General features: G+C 48.7%; 1 protein-coding gene across 2 annotated transcripts in view; it reads right to left on the reverse strand.

Annotated features, from left to right (window-relative positions):
* Positions 1-23,167, reverse strand: part of CABLES1 (Cdk5 and Abl enzyme substrate 1) — a 123,394-nt gene that overhangs the window by 66,361 nt on the left and 33,866 nt on the right. For both annotated transcript variants that reach the window (XM_007974464.3, XM_007974463.3), the window contains exon 2: positions 2,542-2,613. In XM_007974464.3, the coding sequence (XP_007972655.1) occupies positions 2,542-2,613 (72 nt within the window). The remainder of the gene's footprint in view (positions 1-2,541; positions 2,614-23,167) is intronic.

Consider the following 23,167-nt stretch of genomic DNA (forward strand, 5'->3'; position numbering starts at 1 on the left):
CTGAGGCCCCAGAGACACTAAGTCAATTTCCAATGCTACATACCCAGTTAGAGTCAGGCTAAGAACTCAGGTTTCCAGGCTCCCAAACTAATGTCTCTTCTTCTACACCATGCTAATATAACTGCTAGGAATAAGCGAATTTCCAAGTAAAAATGAGAACAGTTATGCTTTTTAAGTTCTCTTTTAAGTTTTCTTTTTTAAGAAACTCCAGGCTAGAGTGCAATGTTGAGCACAGCTCACTTAAGTCTCGAACTCCCGGGCTCAAGCGATCCTCTTGCCTCAGACTCTTGAGTAGCTGGAGCTACAGGTGTATATCCATGTGCCTGGTTATTTTTTCTTTCTTTTCTTTTCTTTTTTTTTTTTTTTGTAGAGATGGGGGTCTCACTTCATTGCCCAGGATGATCTCAAACTCCTAACCTCAAGCAAGCCCTCTGCCTCAACCTCTCAAAGTGCTGGGGTTACAGGTGTGAGCCACCATGCCCAGCCAATACAAGAACTTTATTTATTTATGTATTTATGTGTTGACTGATTGATTGTAGACATGGGGGGGTCTCACTACATTGCCCAGGCTGGTCTTGAACTCCTGAACTGAGCGATCTTCTTGCCTCCACCTCCCCAAGTGCTAGGATTATAGGTGGGAGCCAACGCACCTGGCTGAGAACTTTTTTAAACTAAAAAAAAAATGTCCCTTACTGGAATAAACACTTGATTTCTAAAACTCTTTTGATTTCTGACATTCTTAAAATTTTATAATAACAAGATTTGAGGTTCAGTGCAGTATTCTGTGAGAGCTGGTGGAAGTCACGGTTGAGGCCGACAGCATTTTTACTGCACTCATTTGTGCTACCACAAGGCTGAGGGTCAGTCTGGGTGGATTCCGTGAAGGGGGGTGACAGGGCACCAACCAGGAACACAGAACCCAGGTCCCTCCTCCGGCCTCTCCTCGACACCTCGAGACTCAAGGACACTGCATCCCGAGGCTGGAGAGCCCTGCCTGGGAATTTCTGAAGAGGGAAGAGCCCTTTGAGCCTGTACCGAGTCGCCTGGCTTCCTTCGGCTCACAGCGACCGTGTTGTTCCAAGGACCATGGCTTCTAGCAACCTCTCGAAACTCCAGGGGCTTCTCAACGTTATTCATGGATTTTCCCGTTTGTGGGAGGAGTGAGGGAGAACCTCGGTCGGATTGTGAGGTCACTCACTCTAACACCAAAGCCACTCAGTGCGCCTGCGAACACCTCTCCTCCGTGCTCGCTGAGATTGTGGACCGAGGCCAGCTCCCTCATCTGACTGTCAGTGTAGCCTTCCGTATGACTCCTGCAGGGAAATGGCTTTCTCCCACTTCACTGCTCCTCACAGAGTAACACTCGTGCCCAGGCCACGTCTGCCACACAGCCACATACCACACATCGTGAGAGGCTCCTGGAGGCTACCCACGCTTTGAAAAAGACTCCAAAAGTGAAGATCGGACTGTTCAGCCCTTTCTCTTTGGGATGATGTCAGTGACAAAATTCATAGTCGCTGGACACTTCCCCTGTGACCCCAAGCTGTCTGCGCTCACTCTGCCCTCTGCTCTTCATGCAGGCGGAGCCCGTGGACGTGAGCTCTACCCTGGGACTGAAGCTTCAGGTGGGGAAGGAGCCAGATCCAGGGGGAGGTTGTCCCCAACAGCAGCACCCTGCCAGGCTCAGAAGGAGGAGCCAGGCGCTCCCAAGTCCTGGCCTGGCCAAGGCATGCAGGGAGCAGATGCGGGTTCAAAGAGGAGCTGATGCAAGTCCACAGGAGCTCACGTCCTCCCGATGCCCTCCCTGCTGCCGCCTGCCTTGTGGTCCCCGGGAAGCCCCTGCGCCCCATCTTCCTGGCTCACTCCCACATGCTGCCCCACCCAGCTCAGGGCTACAGTGAGGATGGAAGGGGGTGCAGGACCTGAGTGCACTCTCCTCCATGAGGGCCTGGCTGGGTTAGAGGAGAGGAACCTGCCAGTCACGGGCACGGCACAGCACAGCACAGCTCAGCAATGGCTGTCACCCAAAAAGATGCCTTGCAAGCACTTTTCTAATCCCGAGGGAGAAACAGAACACTTTCAGACCCCAGAGAGCACTCACAACTATCCTAATCGGGCTTCCTAGCAACTAGCCAGGGAGCGACATCATGGTCACCTCCTGAGGAGTTCTTGTCGTCCCTCCTGCTGAGAATGAAGTCCGGGACTGTACCACTGTGTGACTGCACCTGGGGGACGGGCCGGGACAAATGCGGGGCTCTTGCTCCATTAAGCAGCAGTTTACAAATGAAGAGAAGCCACGGAAAGAGAAGCACCCAAATTCCACGCAAACTGGGCTATTCCGACACGTAATTGGATTTAACGTTGTCTAGTTCTAATGGTCCTCAGAGGTGGGTTGGACGCTAGGAGATGTCCCACAGTCCGTGGGATTCAGATGGTTATTTTTAAATTTAATTCTATAGATCAAGAACTTAAAAAACCAAAATCAATCTCTGGCTGTCATGGTGTGCTGTTTACACATACACAAATGAAACAGAAAATTACCTCCGGAGAGGGGCGTTCTCCTCAATATCTTCCAGGGTCTCCAAGGAGGATCTCTGGGAGATGAGGCGCCGTCTGCAGAAAGAAGGAGCAAATCTGGGAGTTAAAACTACATTGCAGAACTCATCAGACATTTCTGTAAATCTAAAACTGCCCTAAAACAAAAACACGAAGTCCATTAAGAAAAGATCAGACAAAAGCTGCCTCTAAGAGGCTGCCATGCTCCTGCCCTGTGCGCAAGGCCCACCTTGCTGGCTGAACCCTGAGCACTCTCCTGGTTAGACGGCCTCTTTGTGATGATTAAGGAAGTGACTGATCCTTTTGATGCTGCCATTTTCCCCAAGGACACACACACGCACAAAAAGACAAGGTGCCTCTTATAATATATAGAACAATTTGAGCGCTGTGTGCAGCTTTTCTAAGGCATTAGCTAATACGGTGAAGTATTCCACTATCAGTGATTTGAATCCAGTAACTGATAAATATTAAATCTAAAACCCTATTAAAAACAACTTCAAAATCATTAGGATGCAATAAAAAGGTTATGCTCCCTGGATGGTCATGATTTCAAAAGCAACTAGAAACAAGAAAGAAATTACTCCTTTGGGAGAGTATCACAGACTGGGTAGAAAGAATAAATATGTGGCATGATTATGCAAAACATTAACTCTTCTGGGCTGCTAAGGAATTGCAACCCGCCTGCTAAAACCTCCCCAGTCTACCAGTTTCTGTCGCCAGGCTGAAATAAGAACAAGTCCTAGTTAACTAAGAAGATCAGGTATGGGGAGCAGGGTAGGGTGGGGTGACTTTAAATAAATCCACCTGAACGAAGACTGTCATTTGATAGTAAATGATTTGGAGGAGCAGGATGGACAGAAAAAGTTTGACGGGGTTGTTCCTTAAAATGGAACTAAAAATATGAAGATAAGTCTATTTTTTATTACATTTGGCAAAACACAGCCTAGGAACATGCAGTCATAACCATGTTCTAATTTGCCCTAATGAACAAAGAATGAAACGACTTCGTGGTGTTTTGTTGTTTTTTGTTTTTAATTTTGTGTGTACTTTTTCTGACCAACTACTCTGATACCTTTGGCTTGTTTGGCTTTTATAAGACAATCAGAAAGATCATTTTTGTAGGAAACTATTCAACAGCTTCATCAATTTTCCACCTTCCTTAATTTTTTGATACTCAAATCCTTTAAAAAAAAGAAAAATACTTGTGGGCCGGGCACGGTGGCTCAAGCCTGTAATCCCAGCACGTTGGGAGGCCGAGGCAGGCGGATCACCTGAGGTCAGGAATTCTGGACCATCCTGGCCAACATGGTGAAACCCTGTCTTTACTAAAACTACAAAAATTAGCCAGGCGTGGTGGCGGCTGCCTGTAGTCCCAGCTACTTGGGAGGCTGAGGCAGGAGAATGGCCTGAACCCGGGAAGCGGAGGTTGCAGTGAGCCGAGATCGCACCACTGGACTCCAGCCTGGCGACAGAGCGAGACTCCGTCTCAAACAAACAAACAAACAAAACTCGTCATACAGCCTCCTTGTCTCTTCTCCAACTGTAAAATAGTACAACACAGAACACTCTCAGCTTCGCACTCATCGATGTGTGTGAACCAAGCACACCCATCGCCCTCTGCGTTCATGACATACCGGACTTTCTACAGAAACTGTGGTTTCACTCTGCAATTAACTAACAGTGAATTTCCATTTCCATAATATTGCCAGATTTTCAAGAGTCAGCCAGAGCTGTGGAGGCGGCACTGGTCTTACCTGAGAGCAGTGCAGAGGCAAGCTGAGGAGGCGGGGAACTGATTTTACAGGTAGCCAATTAATGACAGGACTTCCCCGCGGAGCACTGTAACTCAGGGGACAGAGCTCGCCTAGGCCCCTGTGACGGCACCTGCAGCTGGAGCTCTGAAGTGTCTGTGCTATGGGTTGAGGCACAGCCCTCTGAAATCCCAGTTAATCCTAAGAAAGCAGGCAGGTGAGCAGCGGGCCTAGCCTCTCTCCAGGTGCTGAGTCCCAGGCTGGACTGGGGCAGACTCACACCTGCCCATTGCAGATCTCAGCACCAGAAACCCCATGTTACCCATCCAAAGGGGAGTATAATTCTACATAGAACACCTAGGGGCTAGAGTCAGACACTCGAATTGCAATCCTGGGGTCCAAAGGCTTCGGGGTCTGAGAAAGCTCCTTAATCCGACCGGGCATGGTGGCTCATGCCTGTAATCCCAGCACTCTGGGAGGCCGAGGCGGGTGGATCACCTGAGGTCAGGAGTTTGAGACCAGCCTGGCCTACATGGTGACCCATCTCTACTGAAAATACAAAATTAGCCAGGTGTGGCGGTGCATGCTTATAATCCCAGCTACCCAAGAGGATGAGGCAGGAGAATCGCTTGAACCTGGGAGGCAGAGGTTACAATGAGCCAAGATTGAGCCACTGCACTCCAGCCTGGATAACAAGAGTGAAACTCCGTCTCAGAAAAAAAAAAGAAAAGAAAGAAAGTTCCTTAATCCTTGAGCCTCAGTGTGTTCATCTATGAAATGGGAAACAGCAATTAACTAAGAAAGGGACACATGTAAAGTCCCAGGCCCACGGCAGTTCTTGATGAATGGGAGCTACTGGGCTTTTGACTGACACTCCAGTTTCCTTCACTGAGGCTGCACCCTGACCTGCACCCCAGCTCAGCTGACCAGGAGCAGGCTGAGTGTCCTAGCTCTGGCCCCCACTCAAGGCCCAGCCAGTGGCAGGGTCACCCCAAAATGCCTTGTGCCTGAGCCCACCCAAGATGCATATGTGTTCCTTCCATACCTACACCCACTTCAAAGCACAACTAACTCTGTGCATGTACTCAATGGGGTGCACCGAGAAGCACAAGTCACACTCACTGATGTGTTGGCCACCTATAAAATTAGTGCCCCTCAGGTCTCCTTGCACTGCTCTCAGGTCTCCCTACAGACAGGAGGCGGCAATTAAAAGATTTACTCTGTTTATCTCTGCATGATGTTCTGAGCTTTTAAATCCAAAGTAAAACACTCACTGAAGTATTTACTAAATTAAGTATGCACATCTAAATTGTCATTAGCGATAACTTCCACAGGCAGAAATCAATGTATAGGCTTCGGATCCTGAGAATCTCAACACATTCTGTCACACTTTGGGCCTTCCTTTGTAGAAGAGCATTTTCAGGTAACCAGTAAATAGGCAATTGATGTTTTGTTTAATCTGCACCCACGCAACTGAGATGATCGTGCAGGGAAAGGGCTGAAGGCTGCCCTCCTTCAGGTACCCTAAGGAGCCCCGGGGAGGCCCTGGGTGGGCTCTTTGGGCAGCACAGATGCCGCCCAGGCTCTGGCAGAGCCCAGAGCCCAGCCAGGCAGGTTCCCCTCTCCACGCATCCACCCCCACTCACTCAACAATGTGACCGTGAGCCCTCTCGGGAACACACAGCTGAACCAGGCTTGCCTTCTGTCCTCAGGGGCTCAGAGTCACGTGAGGATCAATGGGACAGCCACCAAGAAGCCCCATTAACAATCCCTGAAGCCCCTGCGTCCTTCAGGGCTGTGGTGTGGAGAACACTCCGGCTGAGTCCCACAGTGAGCATAGAAGGCCCTGACGGGAAGCACAGACTCCTCCAACATCCAGACCAGAGTGTTTCACCCTAGAAAATCAGGCCCATCCACAAAAGCACACGACCCAGTAACTCCCCTTTCACAAAGCCGTAGCCACCTTTTCCTGCACCAGAAACGAGAAGGGCTCATTTGGAAAAGAACCAGATGAGAATACACCTTTCTTTACAGTTACAAGGGCTTTTCTAAAAGCCAGCACATTCGGTAATTCCTCTCAGGTACTGAACAGGTGTGAATTCACACACACACATTATTACAGCTTTAATGTCTGTGTCCCCTCAAAATTCACGTGTTGAAATCATAACCCCCACTGCGATGGTATGAGGCAGTGGGGCCTGCGGGAAGTGATCTGTCATAAGGTTGGAGCCCTCATGAATGGGATTAGTGCCCTTGTAAAGGGGACCCCGGAGACCTCTCTAGCTACTTTTCTGCCATGTGAGGACACTAGAAGTTGGTCATCTGTAACTGGAAGAGCCCTCATCTGACCCCAACCATGCTCGCACCCAGATCGTGACCTTCTAGCCTTCAAGACCTGTGAGAAAATACGTCTTTACTTTTTATTTATTTATTTCTAAGACAGAGTCTCGCTCTGTCACCAGGATGGAATGCAATGGCGCAATCTTGGCTCACTGCAACCTCAGCCTCCCAGGCTCAAGCAATTCTTGTGCCTCAGCCTCCCGAGTAGCTGGGACTACAGGTGTGTGCCACCAAACACATCTAATTTTTGTATTTTTAGCAGAGACGGGGTTTTGCCACATTGGCCAGGCTGGTCTCGAACTGCTGGTCTCAAGAGATCCACCTGCCTCGGCCTCCCAAAGTGCTGGGATTAAAGGCATGAGCCATCACGCCCGGCCGAGAAAATACATTTCTATTGTTTATAAGCCATCCAGTCTTTGGTACTTTATTACAGCAGTCTGAACTCAGACGGACCTACACACACATGCGTGCACGCGCAGGTATGCAAGGGCATGCATGGGCACTTCTGATCAGGACTCCTTAAAGGGGAAAAAATCCACAGCCCAAATGCCCACCTGTTCCTTTAACTTCAGCAGATGTACTTCCCTTCTTTGCGAACGGAACCAACCAGTATATTCTTGGAACTACCAGAGAACTTGGAACTACCACCAGTCACTATAAAGAAACCATCCTGCAGTACCACCAAACAGCAAAGGATGCCTGCCCTTCCAGCCTAGGATGAGGACCTGTTCCCCTGTGAACCGGTAGTGTCATTCAGCAGCGCCCATCTCTGCCCCCACCCCCACAGCTTGCTGGATCCTCCCAAGGTATGTCGTCGTGTCTTCTCCCTCACCTTCTAACCCCAGAAAGCCTGCAATAAACAAAAAGCCTCAGGGCAGGCGGCCAATCTTAAACAGCCACTTTTCACTCTGTAAGTTCCCTCATAAATTAAGTCCATTACTATGCAAACTTCTTATCATTATAGAGTTAACAAGGAGAGGTCTTTGCATATTTTAATGACTGACAAAGAATACTTAGCCTCGGACCAAAATAACAGGCCACCTTACTGACCAAGCAGACATGCAGTAAGAGACCGGCACGGCTCAAAGCAAAAGTATGATGCACTGACATCATCGGATGGAAGTGTGTATGTCGAGTCTCCAGACCGAATGTACACTCAGGGCTCCCCGACTTGTCTGACAGTTACAAGTTAGATCCTTCCACACTGGCCACACTTTGGAGTTCATGCTTAACGCTCATGTGTGAGGCAGCCTCCTGAAAGCACCCACGCCTGTTTTACAATATCCTTGGAATGCTGCAAGAAGTCATCATAATCCACGACAACACGATTGCACATCTGCATATTCCTATGTGGACCAAATTAATCCACTCATCATGAAGGGATAAGGGTTTCTTTGTGGGTGCAAATCACTGTATATTCCTGGGACGCAGGGCTGGTCACAAGGGTACTGTCAGAGTAAGTTCACTTATACTGAAAGCTTAAGGAAAGGTCACTTGAGGAAGAAGATGGGGGAAAAAAGTACACAGAAGAACCCATGGCTGGAGTGACAAAGGACAGGGAGAGGCAGGCCTGAGGGCCCGCATTTCCGAAGTGCCTTTTATGTACAAAAGGGTCATTGTACCTATTTCCAGGCCAGGAACAGAGGCCAACCATCCAAACTGATGCAGGGGACACAGGCCCAGAGGCCTGACCATCCCGAAGGCCCTCCTCACTAATGCTCTGTCATCATCCTGGTCTGTAGCGACTCTGGGGACCCCAGAGAGTGAGGCAAAGTGGAGCTGTGTGTGGTCCGGGCACCTTCCTCAGCTCTGTTGGAGGAGGGCTCCTCTCTGCTGAGCCTGGTAAGCAGAGTACCCTGAAGAAAGCACTGGGAGACAGGTGAGGGCCTCGCTGCTGTCCCTGCCGACCAGTGAGGGTGCAGCAGGGACATCTTGGGGTCTGGTGGGGCAAGCTGGTCAAGGCCAATCCCCCATGCAGTCACCTGGGGCAGTAGCTCAGCCTGAAGGACAACGTGAGGCAGTGGGCACCCTGGGGAAAGCTCTGGCCAGAGAGATAGGACCAGCCCACGACGTGGAAGGTGACCCTTGGCCTCAGTCTGCTTCCAGTATGAAATGAGAAAGTAGGGTAGATCGATGCTCTCAATGTGTCTGCACATCAGAATCCCCAAGGAACAACAAAGTCACCGAAGCTGGAGCCCACCTTGAGATTCTGATTTCCCGGTCTGGGTGTGGCCGGATAAACGGGGCTTTAGACACTCCCGGGGGATTCTAGTGAGAAGGACAGTTGAGTTCCATTGAAATAGCTCCAGTGTTCTGCACAGGCCAAAGGCAGTGAGAACCTTCTCCTAACATTCCACTTATTTACCTTACGTTTGGGGATGGAAATGACCATAACCAACCTCCACATAGTAAGTGGCCTCCTTTATCCTTGAATGTGGACCTTTCAAGGTTCAACAAGCAAGAGGAAAGAGAGCTGGTTAGCCCAGAGCACTGAGGCCAGCAAAAGACCACAAGGCTTTCAAGTATAAACAGGTGGATGATATGTACACATTACATGGGTGTGAAGAACCAGTTCTGTTTTCTGGGAGCAAAACATGGGCTCTGAGAGCAGAAAACGACCTGGGTAAACACCTGGGCCAACCACCTCTCTACTCACGAAAAAGGCAATTTCCTTAATGGCTCTAGTGTTCCCCATGGGTGTGTCCCCCTTCCTGACAGCACGCTGGCCACTGGATGGCCCAGTTGCCTCTTCACAGGTGTGGAAGAGGTGAGACTGTCTTGGATACCTCAATCACACAGGTGATGGAGGAGCTGAGGTCATGATTACTTCACATCTGTCCAGACAGTTATTAGGATCAAAAAAACCCCAAGCATAGAAACAACTTATTAACATAGTCACAAGACACCCAAAAGCTTGTCATTATTTGCTTTGGTACTTACGTCTTTCTCTCACTGACCAACCTCCCTCTCCCAAACAGAATGGAAACTCCCTAGAAGCAAGTTGCTTGGGAGGGGCCATGCTGTCACAGCCTGTGTATCCCTAGGAAGGGACCATACTTGGCCAACAGCAGGTACTCAATCATGGCTGGCTGAATGCAGGAACAAATTCCCCTCACCAGGTAGGTGGGTATTGCTGGACGTTTCCCAGAGAGCCCTGACCTTCCATTCAATGTTTTTCTGTACACAATTATTGGTGGGCCCCCTTTTTTTTTTTTTTTTTTCCAGATGGAGATTTGCTCTTATTGCCCAGGCTGGAGTGCAATGGCATGATCTTGGCCTTTCACAACCTCCACCTCCCAGGTTCAAGCAATTCTCCTGCCTCAGCCTCCCAAGTAGCTGGGACTACAGATGCATATCACCACACCCAGCTAATTTTTTTGTATTTTTAGTAAAAACGGGGTTTCTCCATGTTGGCCAGGCTGGTCCTGAACTCCTGACCTCAGGTGATCCACCTGCCTAGGCCTCCCAAAGTGCTGAGATTACACCGCGCCCGGCCTAGGGTCTCTCTCTTTAATACATGCATTCCCAGTCTGGTCAACAGAGTCCAGAAATCCTCCTCCGCTTCACAATGGCCCAGGACAAGGAGGTTATGGAGAAGGAGTCAGGGCTGGACAGCACGAAGTCCCACTTCAACCTTACAGACTCTGGGAACCTACATGTCCTAGCCTCCTTTACTGACGTAGTCACCAAGCCTCAAGGAGCCCAGTCAGGACCCAGCAAGAAAAGGCTTGGAGCACAGGAGCCTAGAAAGCAGGGTTGGCCTTTGAGGCAACTAGAAATTCCCTTTACAAAATGTTACAGAACCTCTGACTTTCTGGGCGGAAACCTCCATCCCCTGCTTCTTTCACCCCTCCATCCCCCCATCACAGACAATCTTTTGCTTTGGAAATGGTGCTCAGCTCATGCAGAAAAGATGTCCTAAAAAGTAGGGTACAAATCTGCAGTTTGTAACTGATTGACTATGGACGCCTACTACTTAAAGAAGCCCTAAAGTGAAAAACTATGCATAAACCCAAGAATTAAAATCAGCTGGGCTTAGTGGCATGCATCGGTCGTCTGAGCTACTCAGGAGGCTGAGGCATGCTTGAACCCAGGTGGTCGAGGTTGCAATGAGCTACGATCGCATTACTGCACTCTAGCCTGGGTGACAGAGCGAGACCCTGTCTCTAAAAATAAATAAGTAAACAAATAAACCCAAGAATTGTACTACCATCTGTATGTCATTTGTGAAATGCTGGCTTTCAAATACTAGGCTCTCTTAAAGGAAAATGCCCCTCCATCACCCTGCTGTTATTTCCTTCATTTCCCTAGCAGCGTCTTAAGCTGTTGACTGCCACAGCACCATCAGCCTGCTCCTCACATTCATCAAATAAGTGATGATAACATTGTTCGTGAGTTGGCAAACTTTAATGCCTAGATTCCAGATGCTCCTCTAGCAGAAGTCCAATCAGACTGCGCTCACTTAAAAAACAAACTGTTTCACCCTAGTACACGTGTTCACAGATGAAGAAAACAAAGTCAGCTGCTACCTCTTAACAGAAGAGACACAGACCCTTAAAGCAAAATGGCCTTTGCTTCAGCCTGAGGTCACATTCATTAGACACATGCTTAGTTTTTTGGTTCACAGATCTAAAGCTTTGTACAGCAGCAAAAGTGCTGATGAAAGTAAGCACGGCCCTTACTGCTCACCTGGCAACAGCTGCTTGTTAGACCATGGAGGAACTCCAAGAAGAGAGCCACAGAGTCTGACACTACAGTGGCACACTGGCCGGGCCAGGTCACCAGGCTGGGGCGACTGGAGGAGCATCTGGTCTTGGCCAGTCAGCTTGATGCCATTCATACCTCTGAGCACAGGGCACACAGCTGGCTGGGAAGGAAAACCTCCTCCCCCAGCCTCAACTAACATGCTGAAAGCCAGATCCATACCCGGAATACAGACCAAAGGAATTCAAAATCCCTGGGGGGTCACTGGGATCTTTCTTGTCAAGGAAGAAAGACAGGATTATCTTTAAGAAAAGGAGGGATGGTTAGATTTTTAAAAATTAGACAAAATGCTAAGAAACTGTTTTTTCTTTTATTTTTTTAGATGGAGTCTCTGTCTCCAAGGGTGGAGTGCTCGGCTCACTGCAACCTCCACCTCCAGGGTTCATGCGATTCTCCTGCCTTAGCCTCCTGAGTAGCTGGGATTACAGGACCTGCCACCATAACTGGATAATTTTTGTATTTTTAGTAGAGACAGGGTTTCACCGTGTTGGTCAGGCTGGTCTCGAACTCCTGGCCTCAGGCGATTTGCCCACCTTGGCCTCCCAAAGTGTTGGAATTACTGGTGTGAGCCATTGCACCCGGCCAAGAAACTGGTTTTGAATCTGGCTATGTTTTAAAGTCTCCAGCTGATTAATCAGGCAAAAATCAAATTAAAATCAATACACCAGAGTTGCCAATCAGCTTGTTCAAATAAGGTCTGTTTCTACATTTTCACAGGCGGGTCAAGAAAGTGACTCTCTAAATGTTTACAGAGAATACAAAAGGCGTTTGGCTGGCCTGAGTTTACTTTTGTTTCAAGGGCTCTCATCAGACTTGCCAAATCCTGGAAAATCAAGGGGTGAGGTTACCTTGGTGTGTGAGGCTACTTAGAGCAGACAGGACCTGTTGCCAGGATTTAATAGCTGGCCAGAAATTCATCCCCAAAGATCCCCCGGTCTACCCTGCCCACTGCTGCCACTAATCTTGAAAAAACACTTTCCCTCATGTCAGTCCCCAACCTGAAGAGCCAGTGATTTCCCCTGGAAACAAGTTCAAACTCTTTTGACAAAGGGTCTAGAGGGAAGGTCAGAACACAGCAGCAGACACGGTACACCTGGCCACCATGAAGATACCTGCCTAGGCCGGGCGCGGTGGCTCAAGCCTGTAATCCCAGCACTTTGGGAGGCCGAGACGGGCGGATCACGAGGTCAGGAGATCGAGACCATCCTGGCTAACACGGTGAAACCCCGTCTCTACTGAAAAATGCAAAAAACTAGCCTCCCGAGTAGGCTGAGGCAGGAGAATGGTGTGAACCTGGGAGGCGGAGCTTACAGTGAGCTGAGATCCGGCCACTGCACTCCAGCCTGGGCGACAAACCGAGACCCCGTCTCAAAAAAAAAAAAAAAAAAAAAGAAGGTACCTGCCCAGTGTCCCTGGACAGCCTTAGGGTATCAGGACACCAGGTGGTCAGCCCAAGGTCACTGGCTCAGTGGCAGCGCTGCATTCTAATCCATACTTGGCCTTGTCCCAGAGGGAGGGCCCTGCCCTGCCACTGTAGGGGCACACCACGGAATACACAGAAGGGCAGAACCAGCAGAAGCAGGTACTGGGTACTGGCTGAAAATAAAAATTCAGGATCCGAAAAGATCTTGTGTGGCTGATGAGATAAACAGCTCTGATCTTGCTACAGAACACACTGGATACTCGTGGAGCAGGTGGGGAAGACAAGTGGGGGCCCAGTCAGGACAGGATGTGGGTGGGAAGGGAAAACCACTAGAAATAAATAAAAGGGCCAGCTTCACCCTATGCATCTAATACAAGTCCAAGGAGTGAGGGGCCCTTACCTGTGTTCTGAACGGGCGTCAGGATCCAAGGAATCAAATCCAGGTGTTCTCTGCAAAGGGCTTCCCTGAGCCGGGCAAGGAGGGCGGCTGGGAACGCAGCACCTGGTCCCAGGGTTTAAGGACACTGTGGAGCGTGTCCACACCTGGAGGTGTGGAGTACACGGGGAGTACAAACCAGGTGTGGAGTACACGGGGAGCTAGGGAGAATTTAATTGGGAGAGGAGAAGAGTACCTCTAACAGAGGGAGCAGGCGGGCCATGGCAGGGGGTCTGAGGGGCTTCCTACATGCACTTTCCCAGAGCCCAACAGGACAGGACAGAACATGGGACTGGGTGAGGCACAGGAAGAATTCCTTCCAGCAAAGTCCAGCCCCAGGAGAAGAGCCTAGCAGGAGCCAGGAGCCAGACAGGCTCACAATCAGAGGGCCGGGCGTGGCTCCAGGAGGACCCGGACAGAGACCCCAACAGCCAAGTAGACAAGCTGACCACACATAAACCGGCGGGGCTGGGGCTGGTATCACAGCACAATGAATGTGTGTGTGTGTGTGTGTGTGTGTGTGTGTGTGTGTGTACACATGTGCTCACACATAGCACCTTTCAGTCCCACACCTGAACACAAGAGGTACAGGACCAGGAACCTACAGGGCTTACATGGGGGAGCAAGGGTGTGGTGCAGTGGGCCAGAGTTACCTCCTTAGACAGAGGCTGAGCAGAACCCACTCCCAAGACTCGGTCTGACGGGGCCTGCTCTTAAACCCCCCGATCCTGACAACGGCCTGTGCTGGGGCCCTCTCGCTTCCTCCCCAGTCACTGTAAGGGATCACTGGTGCTTTGGAAGAATACCTTTACCTGCTGCAGACTTATTTTTCCTTCGAACACAAGACGAGGACCCTCTGTGCCTAGCTCTGCGGGGTTTGAAGAAGGCAGGGGAGACCCAAACCCTGCTGGAGGGGCACTCCTGTCCCTTCCTCCACAGTCAGCAGGGAGTGGAGCTAACTTCATCCGAACCAGCAGGGGCTCCGGAGGGGCTCCTCGCATCAAGCTGGTGTTTACCGGGCCTTTCAGGGGGCTGCCCTCCTAGGGAGGACGCCAGCAAAACGCTTCCCGGAGTCTCTCCCTTGGTGTCCGGTGTGACCTTCCTCTGTCCTGAAGGGCCTTCAGCAGGAGTGGATTCTGACAGCTCAGAAACTGCATGCAATTATCTATAGCAAATTCAGATTGATGGGGCTTTGTGAATCTTTATTTTCTAGGAGTTTTTCAGGTTAACCGTGGCCCACACTCAATAGCGATTTATGGAAACAAAGACTGATGCCTCTTCCTTGTCCATCTGAATTACCTCAGATTCCTTTCTGGAAGCCTGCTGAAAAAAATGCCTGCTTCTCCTCGGCTACCCATGTTTATTCCCTTCACTGGAAGCTGAATGGGGACGGGGTACAGCTAAATTGGTGGCCTCCAAATAAAGGGTTTATGGCGTAAGGCAGGGGTCCCCAAGCCCCAGGTCACAGACCGGTACTGGGGTCTATGGCCTGTTAGGAACGGGGGCTGCACAGCAGGAGGCAAGTGGTGGGCAAGCGAGCATTACTGCCTGAGCGCTGCCTCCCGTGAGATCAGCGGGGCGTTAGATTCTCATAGAAGTGCCAAGCCTATTGTGAACTGCGCACTCGAGGGATCGAGGTTGCATGCTTCTTGTAAGACTTTTTTTTTTTTTTTTTTTTTTTGAGACAGAGTCTTGCTCTGTTGCTCAGGTTGGAGTGCAGTGGCACAATCTTGGTTCACTGCAACTTCTGCCTCCCGGGTTCAAGCAATTCTTCTGCCTTAGCCTCCCAAGTAGCTGGGACTACAAGCACGCGTCATCATGCCCAGCTAACTGTTGTATTTTTAGTAGAGACGGGGTTTCACCATATTGGCCAGGCTGGTCTTGAACTCCTGACCTCGTGATCCACCCGCCTCGGCCTCCCAAAGTGCTGGGATTACAGGCGTGAGCCACCATGCCCGGCCCCTCCTTGTAAGAATTTAATGCCCAATGATCTGAGGTGGAACAGTTTCATCCCAAAACTACCCCCCCCACCCCCAGTCCGTGGAAAAATTTGTCTTCCAGGAACAGGTCCCTGGTGCCAAAAGGTTGGGGACCGCTGGTGTAAGGAATGCCCAAATGTGGCCAAATCTTAGTTCAAAAGGAAATTCAGAATCTGCCTCACCCTCTCGTCATCCACCCAAATCCTACCTTCCTCCACCTGCTCTGTGAAGCTGTCATCTGACATTTTCTGAATTCCTACGACATTTGGTATCTTTACTACATTTGGAAGTATTCGTATCTAAATACCTGCAGATTGGTTGACTTTATTCTTTTTATTTTACATTTATTCATCTCCAACCTGACTGTAGGTCCCTGAGGACAAATAACTATGTCTTTCTTTAAAACCCCTTCAATGATTAGCACATTACCTGGTACACAGGAGGTGCTCAATAAATCCTTAAGCATAGCAGGAACAACTCCGCAGCTAGAGTTGGCTCAAGAGGAACAAGGGTATACCTTAAAAGCTCCAGGTGGCTCATGCCTGTAATCTGACACTTTGGGAAGCCGAGGTGGGCAGAAGGCTTGAGCTCAGGAGTTTGAGACCAGCCTGGGCAACATGGCAAAACCCCATTTCTACTAAGAAAATTAGCTTGGTGTGGTGGCGCACGCAGGAGGATTGCTTCATCGCATGAGGTAGAGGCTGCAGTGAGCTGTATTTGCACAGATGCTCTCCAGCCTGGGTGACAAAGTGAGACCCAATGCAAAAAAAAAAAAAAAAAAAAAAAAAACCGCCCCAGGTAGTCATTTTACCATTTTTACTCCAAGACCTTTGGCAAACCAGCCGAAGCCCAGGAATGAGGTCAACAACGAAAGCCAGGACCTTAGAAATCATCCAGAACGCTGACATTCAAACTTCTGAGGAGAGAATCCTTTTTTCTCCCAAATTAAACCTTACACCAAATCCCAAAATATAAAGCAGATTAGAACAATGATACATTTTATAAACTTGAGAGTATCATACTGACTTGTATCTCAATGACTGTTAGAGCAGTGTAGCTGTTTTGAGGTACAAACTAATCTAAAACCAGAAGCTCTTGGTGACATTTCTAGTCTAAGGTCAATCTCAGAATCTAATTTGTTTCTTTTGGTTTTTGGTTGTACAGTAGGGATATAATCACCATTGAAAGAGATAAGTGGGTGCCTATGGTAACCATTTTTAAACATATCAAGGCCCAATTCAATTTAATAGACGTGGCAGGTGAAGTTTAACTGAACAAAATCAACTTAGTCTGGCAGCATGAGTTAAAAAATGCATAATTAGCTAATTAATGCGTAAGTCACCAGTATGTCAGGCTTTGCTACAGAAAGCTATCGAATTTATTTTACTGCAGTTTAAAAAAACACTTTAAATATATACGGTATAACATGTATACACATACAAATTATATCTCAAAATTTTAAACACAGGGCAGGCGCGGTAGTTCATGCCTTTATTTATTTATTTATTTATTTAGAGACAGAATTTCGCTCTTGTTGCCCAGGCTGGAGTGCAATGGTGCGATCTCAGCTCATGGCAACCTCCGCCTCCCAGGTTCAAGCGATTCTCCCGCCTCAGCCTCTCCAGTAGCTGGGATTACAGGCAGGCGCCACCACGCCCAGCTAATTTTGTATTTTTAGTAGAGACAGGGTTTCTCCATGTTGGTCAGGCTGGTCTCGAACTCCTGACCTCAGGTGATCCGCCCTCCTTGGCCTCCCAAAGTGCTGATATTACAGGTGTGACCACTGCGCCCGGCCACAGGCTCATGCCTTTAATCCCAGCACTCTGGCAGACCAAAGCGGACGGATCACGAGGTCAGGAGATCAAGACCATCCTGGCTAACACCGTGAAACCCCATCTCTACTAAAAATACAAAAAAGTTAGCCAGGCGTGGTGGTAGGCGCCTGTATTCCCAGCTACTCAGGAGGCTGAGGCAGGAGAATGGCATGAACCCGGGAGACAGAGCTTGCAGTGAGCCAAGATGATGCCACTGCACTCCAGTCTGGAGGACAGAACGAGACTCCGTCTCAAAAAGAGAGAAAAAAAAATGTTAAACACAGAGTCACCCCATAAAACCAACAATCCCACTCCTAAATATAATCGAAGAGAAATGCAGAGATACATACACACAAAGACATATACAATGTTTACAGCAGCATTATTCACCATAGTCAAAAATGTGAAAACCCCAATGTGATGAATGAACGAAGTGCAGTATATTCAGCCATGAGAAGGAATGAAGTACTGATACACGTTACAACATGAACCTTGAAAACATTATGTTAAACCAAAGGAGCCAGTTACCAGAGACCACGTCGTGTATGATTCTACTTATATGAAATGTCCAGAGCAGGCAAGTCTATAGAGACAGAAAGTAGATTTGTGGTTGCCAGAAGCTGGGATCCGAGACGGGGAGGAATGGGCAGGTACTGCCAACAACCGTGGGGTTTCTTTTTGGGGGTGATGAAAATGTTCTAAAATTAAACAGTGGTGACAAGTGCACAAGTTTGTGAATGTACTAAAAACCATTAACAGTAAGTTTATTTTTTATTTTTCTAGCCAGAATCTTGCTCTGTTACCCAGGCTGGAGTGCAGTGGTATGATCTCAGCTCACTGCAACCTCTGACTCCTGGGCTCAGGCGATCCTCCCACCTTGGCCTCCCAAATAGCTGGGACTACAGGCACATGCCCTATCACACCCGGCTAATTTTTGTATTTTCTGTAAAGACAGGGTTTGACATGTTGCCCAGGATGGTCTCCAACTCCTGAGCTCAAGCGATCCACCCACCTCGACCTCCCAGAATGCTGGAATTACAGGCATGAGCCACTGCGCCCAACCAGAATAGTAACTTTAAATGGTTGGTATGCAAATTATATCTTAGTAAAGCTGTTAAAATATTTATGATATATAAAGTTTACATATGTAGAAAAACGTATGTTGGGAAAAAATATACAGTAATAATGAAGCACCAAATCCCAAAATATAAAACAGATTAGAACTGTTTTTAGACCTTCTAAAGCCCTTGCTAAGATCCTTAGAGCTCCAGATAATACAATTTGAAAACTATGGATCTGGTTCAATTTCCTTTTACTGAAGCTTTGGAGAGGTTCAAAGACATGCCCAGGGCAGAGCTGGATGGCTGGGAGAGCAAGGATTGGGGACCAGACACTGTCATTCAGAGCCATTCCCTTTCCTTTCAAACGTGGGTTACAGAGGTCCCATAGGTGTCCGCGTGCAGCAGGCAGCAGGTTAGGCTTGAAGGCAGAGACCTGGGCAAACCCTCTCAGAGCAGGGCCCACTCAGCACATCGACAGATGCTCCAGCACAGGCTACCTGGTGCTCCTTCCCCAGCCACCCACCAGAACACTTTGCCCCAGTGTCGCGCATCACCCAGCACGTGCTGACAGTCACGTTTCATCCAACCGTTCTCTCCATCTCTACAAAAAGGAAACCTCCTTACTGCACATAGCAAGGTGCTATTTGAAGCTCTGAGACTTCCATTTCCACAACCTCCCATCTCCCTAACCTTTGGCGCAAGACATCCTTGCAAATTGGATAGAGTTTTCAGAACACACGAGCACTTCAGTCATCCAAGAGGGAGGACAATACCCCAAATCCAGGGTGCTTCCATCGGCCTTAGCAGAGGAAGTTTAATTTTTTAACAGCTCGCTTGAAGCCTTTTGAAAATATATTATTAGTTCATCTGTCTCACCGTATTCCTAATTAGCCACCACAGTTCTAATTACCAGGCTGTTCAGGAAGAGTCTCCAAAGTGAATTTGCAGCATGAGAGATGTGCTTAAAGCCACGTGAATATTCACGTGGATGTAAGTGGATTCCACTGCTATTGGACCTTCAAAAAAGTCTATGAGTGGACCCTTTATACCAAAGCTGTGGTTACTGTAGAAAATAATATATTCTTAACAACTAGGGAGCATAGGGGAGACATTGTTTCCAACCAACGTTTTCAGAAAGTGACAGGGTAAAATAAATGCCATTGACTACCACTGATTTTCCTAAGGGTGTTTAATGGTGTCCTTCTTTAGAGCAAGATCCTTAAACTGGGATCTCTGTACCTCTTAGGGATCTGTGGACCTTCTAAAATCAGATGCAAGGTGTGTATAAGTGTCCATTTCCCCTCCTATATAAAACAGTGTGTGATCCCAAGAAAAGATTAGAACCCACTGTGAGAATGCAGAGGATGGGTTAGCAAAGGTAAGGACAGGGTCAGGAAGGGCAGGGTTCAGATCCAACTGTCTCTACTGTGTTAAGCAAGTTGTCATTGTCATCACTGTCACTATCATCACCCACATATAAATATTCAGTCCTAGGTGTCAGGGATACAAAGTAGTAAAAGAAATGTTCCAGCCTGGGCAACACGGCAAAATCTCATCTCTACAAAAAATACACAAAAAGGTAGACAGGTGTGGTGGTGGCACATGCCTGTAGTCCCAGCAACTCAGGAGGCTGATGTGGGAGGATCGCGTAAGCCTGGGAGGTCGAGGCTGCAGTGAGCTGTGATCATGCCATTGCACCCCAGCCTGGGGGAAACTCTGTCTCAAATAAAAACAAAAACAAAAGAAATGTAAAGCTTGGTCCCTGTTCTGGGTGGCTCATGAACTAGTACGGAGACAGGACAAACACAGCTCAGAAAGGTTAACCCTTTGGTCAACACTCATAGGCCAGAGCTTGGAATGCAAGCGAGCTCTGGGCCTCCTGGTTTGGCAGGGATGTGAGGCTGATGGGGTCATGGGGAAGCAGAGTTCCTCTGAGGATGCAAGTCGTGGGTGAGTGAGCTATGAGCAGCTGTGGACTCTGCGGCTCCGTTAGATGTGAGGGTTATCAGAGGGTGGCAGGGATCTTGGAAAAAGAGAGACGACAGTCAAAGCAATATCAAAGAAGAGAAGAGGTCCTGCTCTGAAAAACGGGCAGATTCCTAAAGATCACAAGAAGAAATAACACCACTTTATCAAAAAGAAAAAAAAACACTGCAAAACAGACTTTGTAAAGCTTTACCAAGACATGAGGCATGGCTACAGATAAGCAGGGCTGATGAGAACGGTGCAGACCATGGCAAGGCTCAAGGCACAGGGCCCCTCCTTATCCTCCATCATTCTGGGACAGAGCTCATCAGATTATAAACTCACTCACAGATGCTTTCAGTCATCCGCCCTTCATTTGCTAAGCACCCACTACAAGGCGCTGTGGAATCTAGGATGACTAGAGCAAAAGCCTTGCCTTTAAGAACAATCCGGTGAGGAGACACACTAAGAGTTCATTATAAAATAAAGCGCGTTACGGGAACAAGAATGGAGGACCCCAGGCCAGGATAGGGCCATGAAGGAGACGGGGCCTGGATCTACAGATCACATGTTAATGAAACCCATCAGCACCCCTCCCCAATAACTTAATCTCTACAGGAAAGAACAGGCTGGGCGCAGTGGCTCACGCCTGTAATCCCAACACTTTGGGAGGCCGAGGCGGGTGGATCATGAGGTCAGGAGTTCGAGATCAGCCTGGCCAACATAGTGAAACCCCGTCTCTACTAAAGATACAAAAAATTAGCTGGGTGTGGTGGCGGGCGCCTATACTCCCAGCTACTCGGGAGGCTAAGGCACGAGAATCGCTGGAGCCTGGGAAGCGGAGGTTGTAGCGAGCCAAGATTGCACTATTGCACTCCAGCCTGGGAGATAGAGCAAGCCTCTGTCTCAAAACAAAGACAACAACAACAACAACAACAAAACAACCCTCAACCTTCTTTGCAGCCAACACTGTGGGAAGTCAGTCTTAACCTGTTCTTTCCAAAGCAGACTTTCACAATGTCCTTTGAAGCTGAAGTTGTCAAGAATCAGGAGGTGCAAAGCTCATTCTCCGGCTGAACTATGACTATGAAATTGGCTCTGAGATTTAATGCCTCATAGTCATCAAGAGCCCATTTTCCTGGCTTCATAAAAACCCAGCAGTCTGGCTTCTGCTATGAGACCAATAAAAAGCATAAGGGGCACAAATGGACCCAAGGCCCATGCACACGCTGCTGGAGATGGCCAGGGTATGTGGTCTTGGAACTCAGCAACACGTCAAGCTCAGAAGCAACCCTGCCACCAAACCCCCCAGAAGCCAGAGGGCAGGTGTGGATGGAAGGGGACTCTGTTCTGTGTGTGGTCAGACATTCCTCCGCAAATCACGAAGGATCTTAGGAAGGACAACAGGCCACGTCAGAAACAGGCAGGCCCTTTGTTACGTTTGTATTTCCTTTTGGGGACAATTTGCGCCATGCCCTCTGCTAAGGGATTTACAAACATCTTGGCATTCTCACAACACCCTTGTACATGGGTACTATGCTGACTCCTTTTGCAGAAGGAGAAACTGAGGTTCCAACACAATATGTACATGCACATGGCCGGGGGATGGCAGATAAGGATAACGTCTCTGCTAGACATTCTGAGGTCCTGCTCTTAGGAGGACAGCCGTCTTGGCATCTCTGCCTTTCCAGAACAGGGGGAGCTGAGAGGGACAGGGCATTGCTGGGCAATCCTATCCCCTCCCACACGGCTGCAGCTCCCACCAAGTCCAGGCAAGCATGAGCCACCTGCCCTCCGGCTGCCCATGACCCCACACAGCGGCGGGCTCCAATTACAGGAAATACGAGGTTTTCAGAGGAACCTCAGGAGAGCCTCAGCAGGTCACACACACCACTTCAGACCCCCTCAGGCTCTCATCCCAAGCAACAGGGCACCTATCCCACAGCCTTTCCAATTCTGATGAGGTCTCCCGAGCTTGTTTCCGAAGCGAGGCTCTTTCACCGTTTTTTGCTGCTGTTTGAAAGCAAGCCCTTTTAGCTTCAAACTGCTTCAAAGTTTATTTCCAAATGAAAGTTATCTTGACAAAGAAAGTTTTACCCACTGGGGAAGAAAGGTTTAATGCTTTGGTTGAGCTGGGGGAAGGGGCTTCCCTCTTGGCACCATTCACATAATAACTGCTTTGCTGACAGACCAGGCAGCTTCTCTGTGAGATGTCATATGTGTTCATAGATATTCTCTGGTGTTCCATGTCATATGTGTAACCACGAGAACGGGTCTTCACGTGGCTGGGACCTAGTGGACATAACACATCATACATACTTATGTTACTGGAAAAAGGTCCTGATCCAGACCCCAAGAGAGGGTTCTTGGATCTTGTGCAAGAAAGAATTCGGGGGGATTCCATAAAGTGAAAGAAAGTTTATTAAGAAAGTAAAGAAACAAAAAAATAGCTACCCTATACACAGAGCAGCCCTGAGGGCTGCTGGTTGCCCATTTGTATGGTTATTTCTTGATGATATGCTAAACAAGGGGTGGATTACTCATGCCTGCCCTTTTTAAACCATATAGGGTAACTTCCTGATGTTGCCATGGCATTTGTAAACTGCCATGGCGCTGGTGGGAGTGTCGCAGTGAGGATGACCAGAGGTCACTCTCGTGGCCATTTTGGTTTGGTGGGATTTGGCCGACTTCTTTACTGCAATCTGTTTTATCAGCAAGGTCCAGCAACCTCCTATCTCGTCCTGTGACTTAGAGTCCTGTGACTTAGAACACCTTAACCACCTGGGAATGCAGCTGAGTAGGTCTCAGCCTCATTTTACCCAGCTCCTATTTAAGAAGGAGCTGCTCTGGTTCAAACACCTCTGACACTTAGAAGAATTCTGCAGGGTTCCCTATTAGTACAAATGGGCACTCACACAGGTCTGATTGCTCTTCTCCAGCACCCAGGATCTCATCCACAGGGACAGGGAGCGAGGAGCTTCACAGGCCCGAGCAGCTCCGGAGGGAAGGAAGTGGAGTGGCCACAGGACCTTTCTGCCAGGCTCCACGTCCATCCTTGCCTGGGACACAGCTTTGCTT

Source organism: Chlorocebus sabaeus, chromosome 18 (genome assembly GCF_047675955.1).
Source record: "Chlorocebus sabaeus isolate Y175 chromosome 18, mChlSab1.0.hap1, whole genome shotgun sequence".
NCBI lineage: Eukaryota > Metazoa > Chordata > Mammalia > Primates > Cercopithecidae > Chlorocebus > Chlorocebus sabaeus.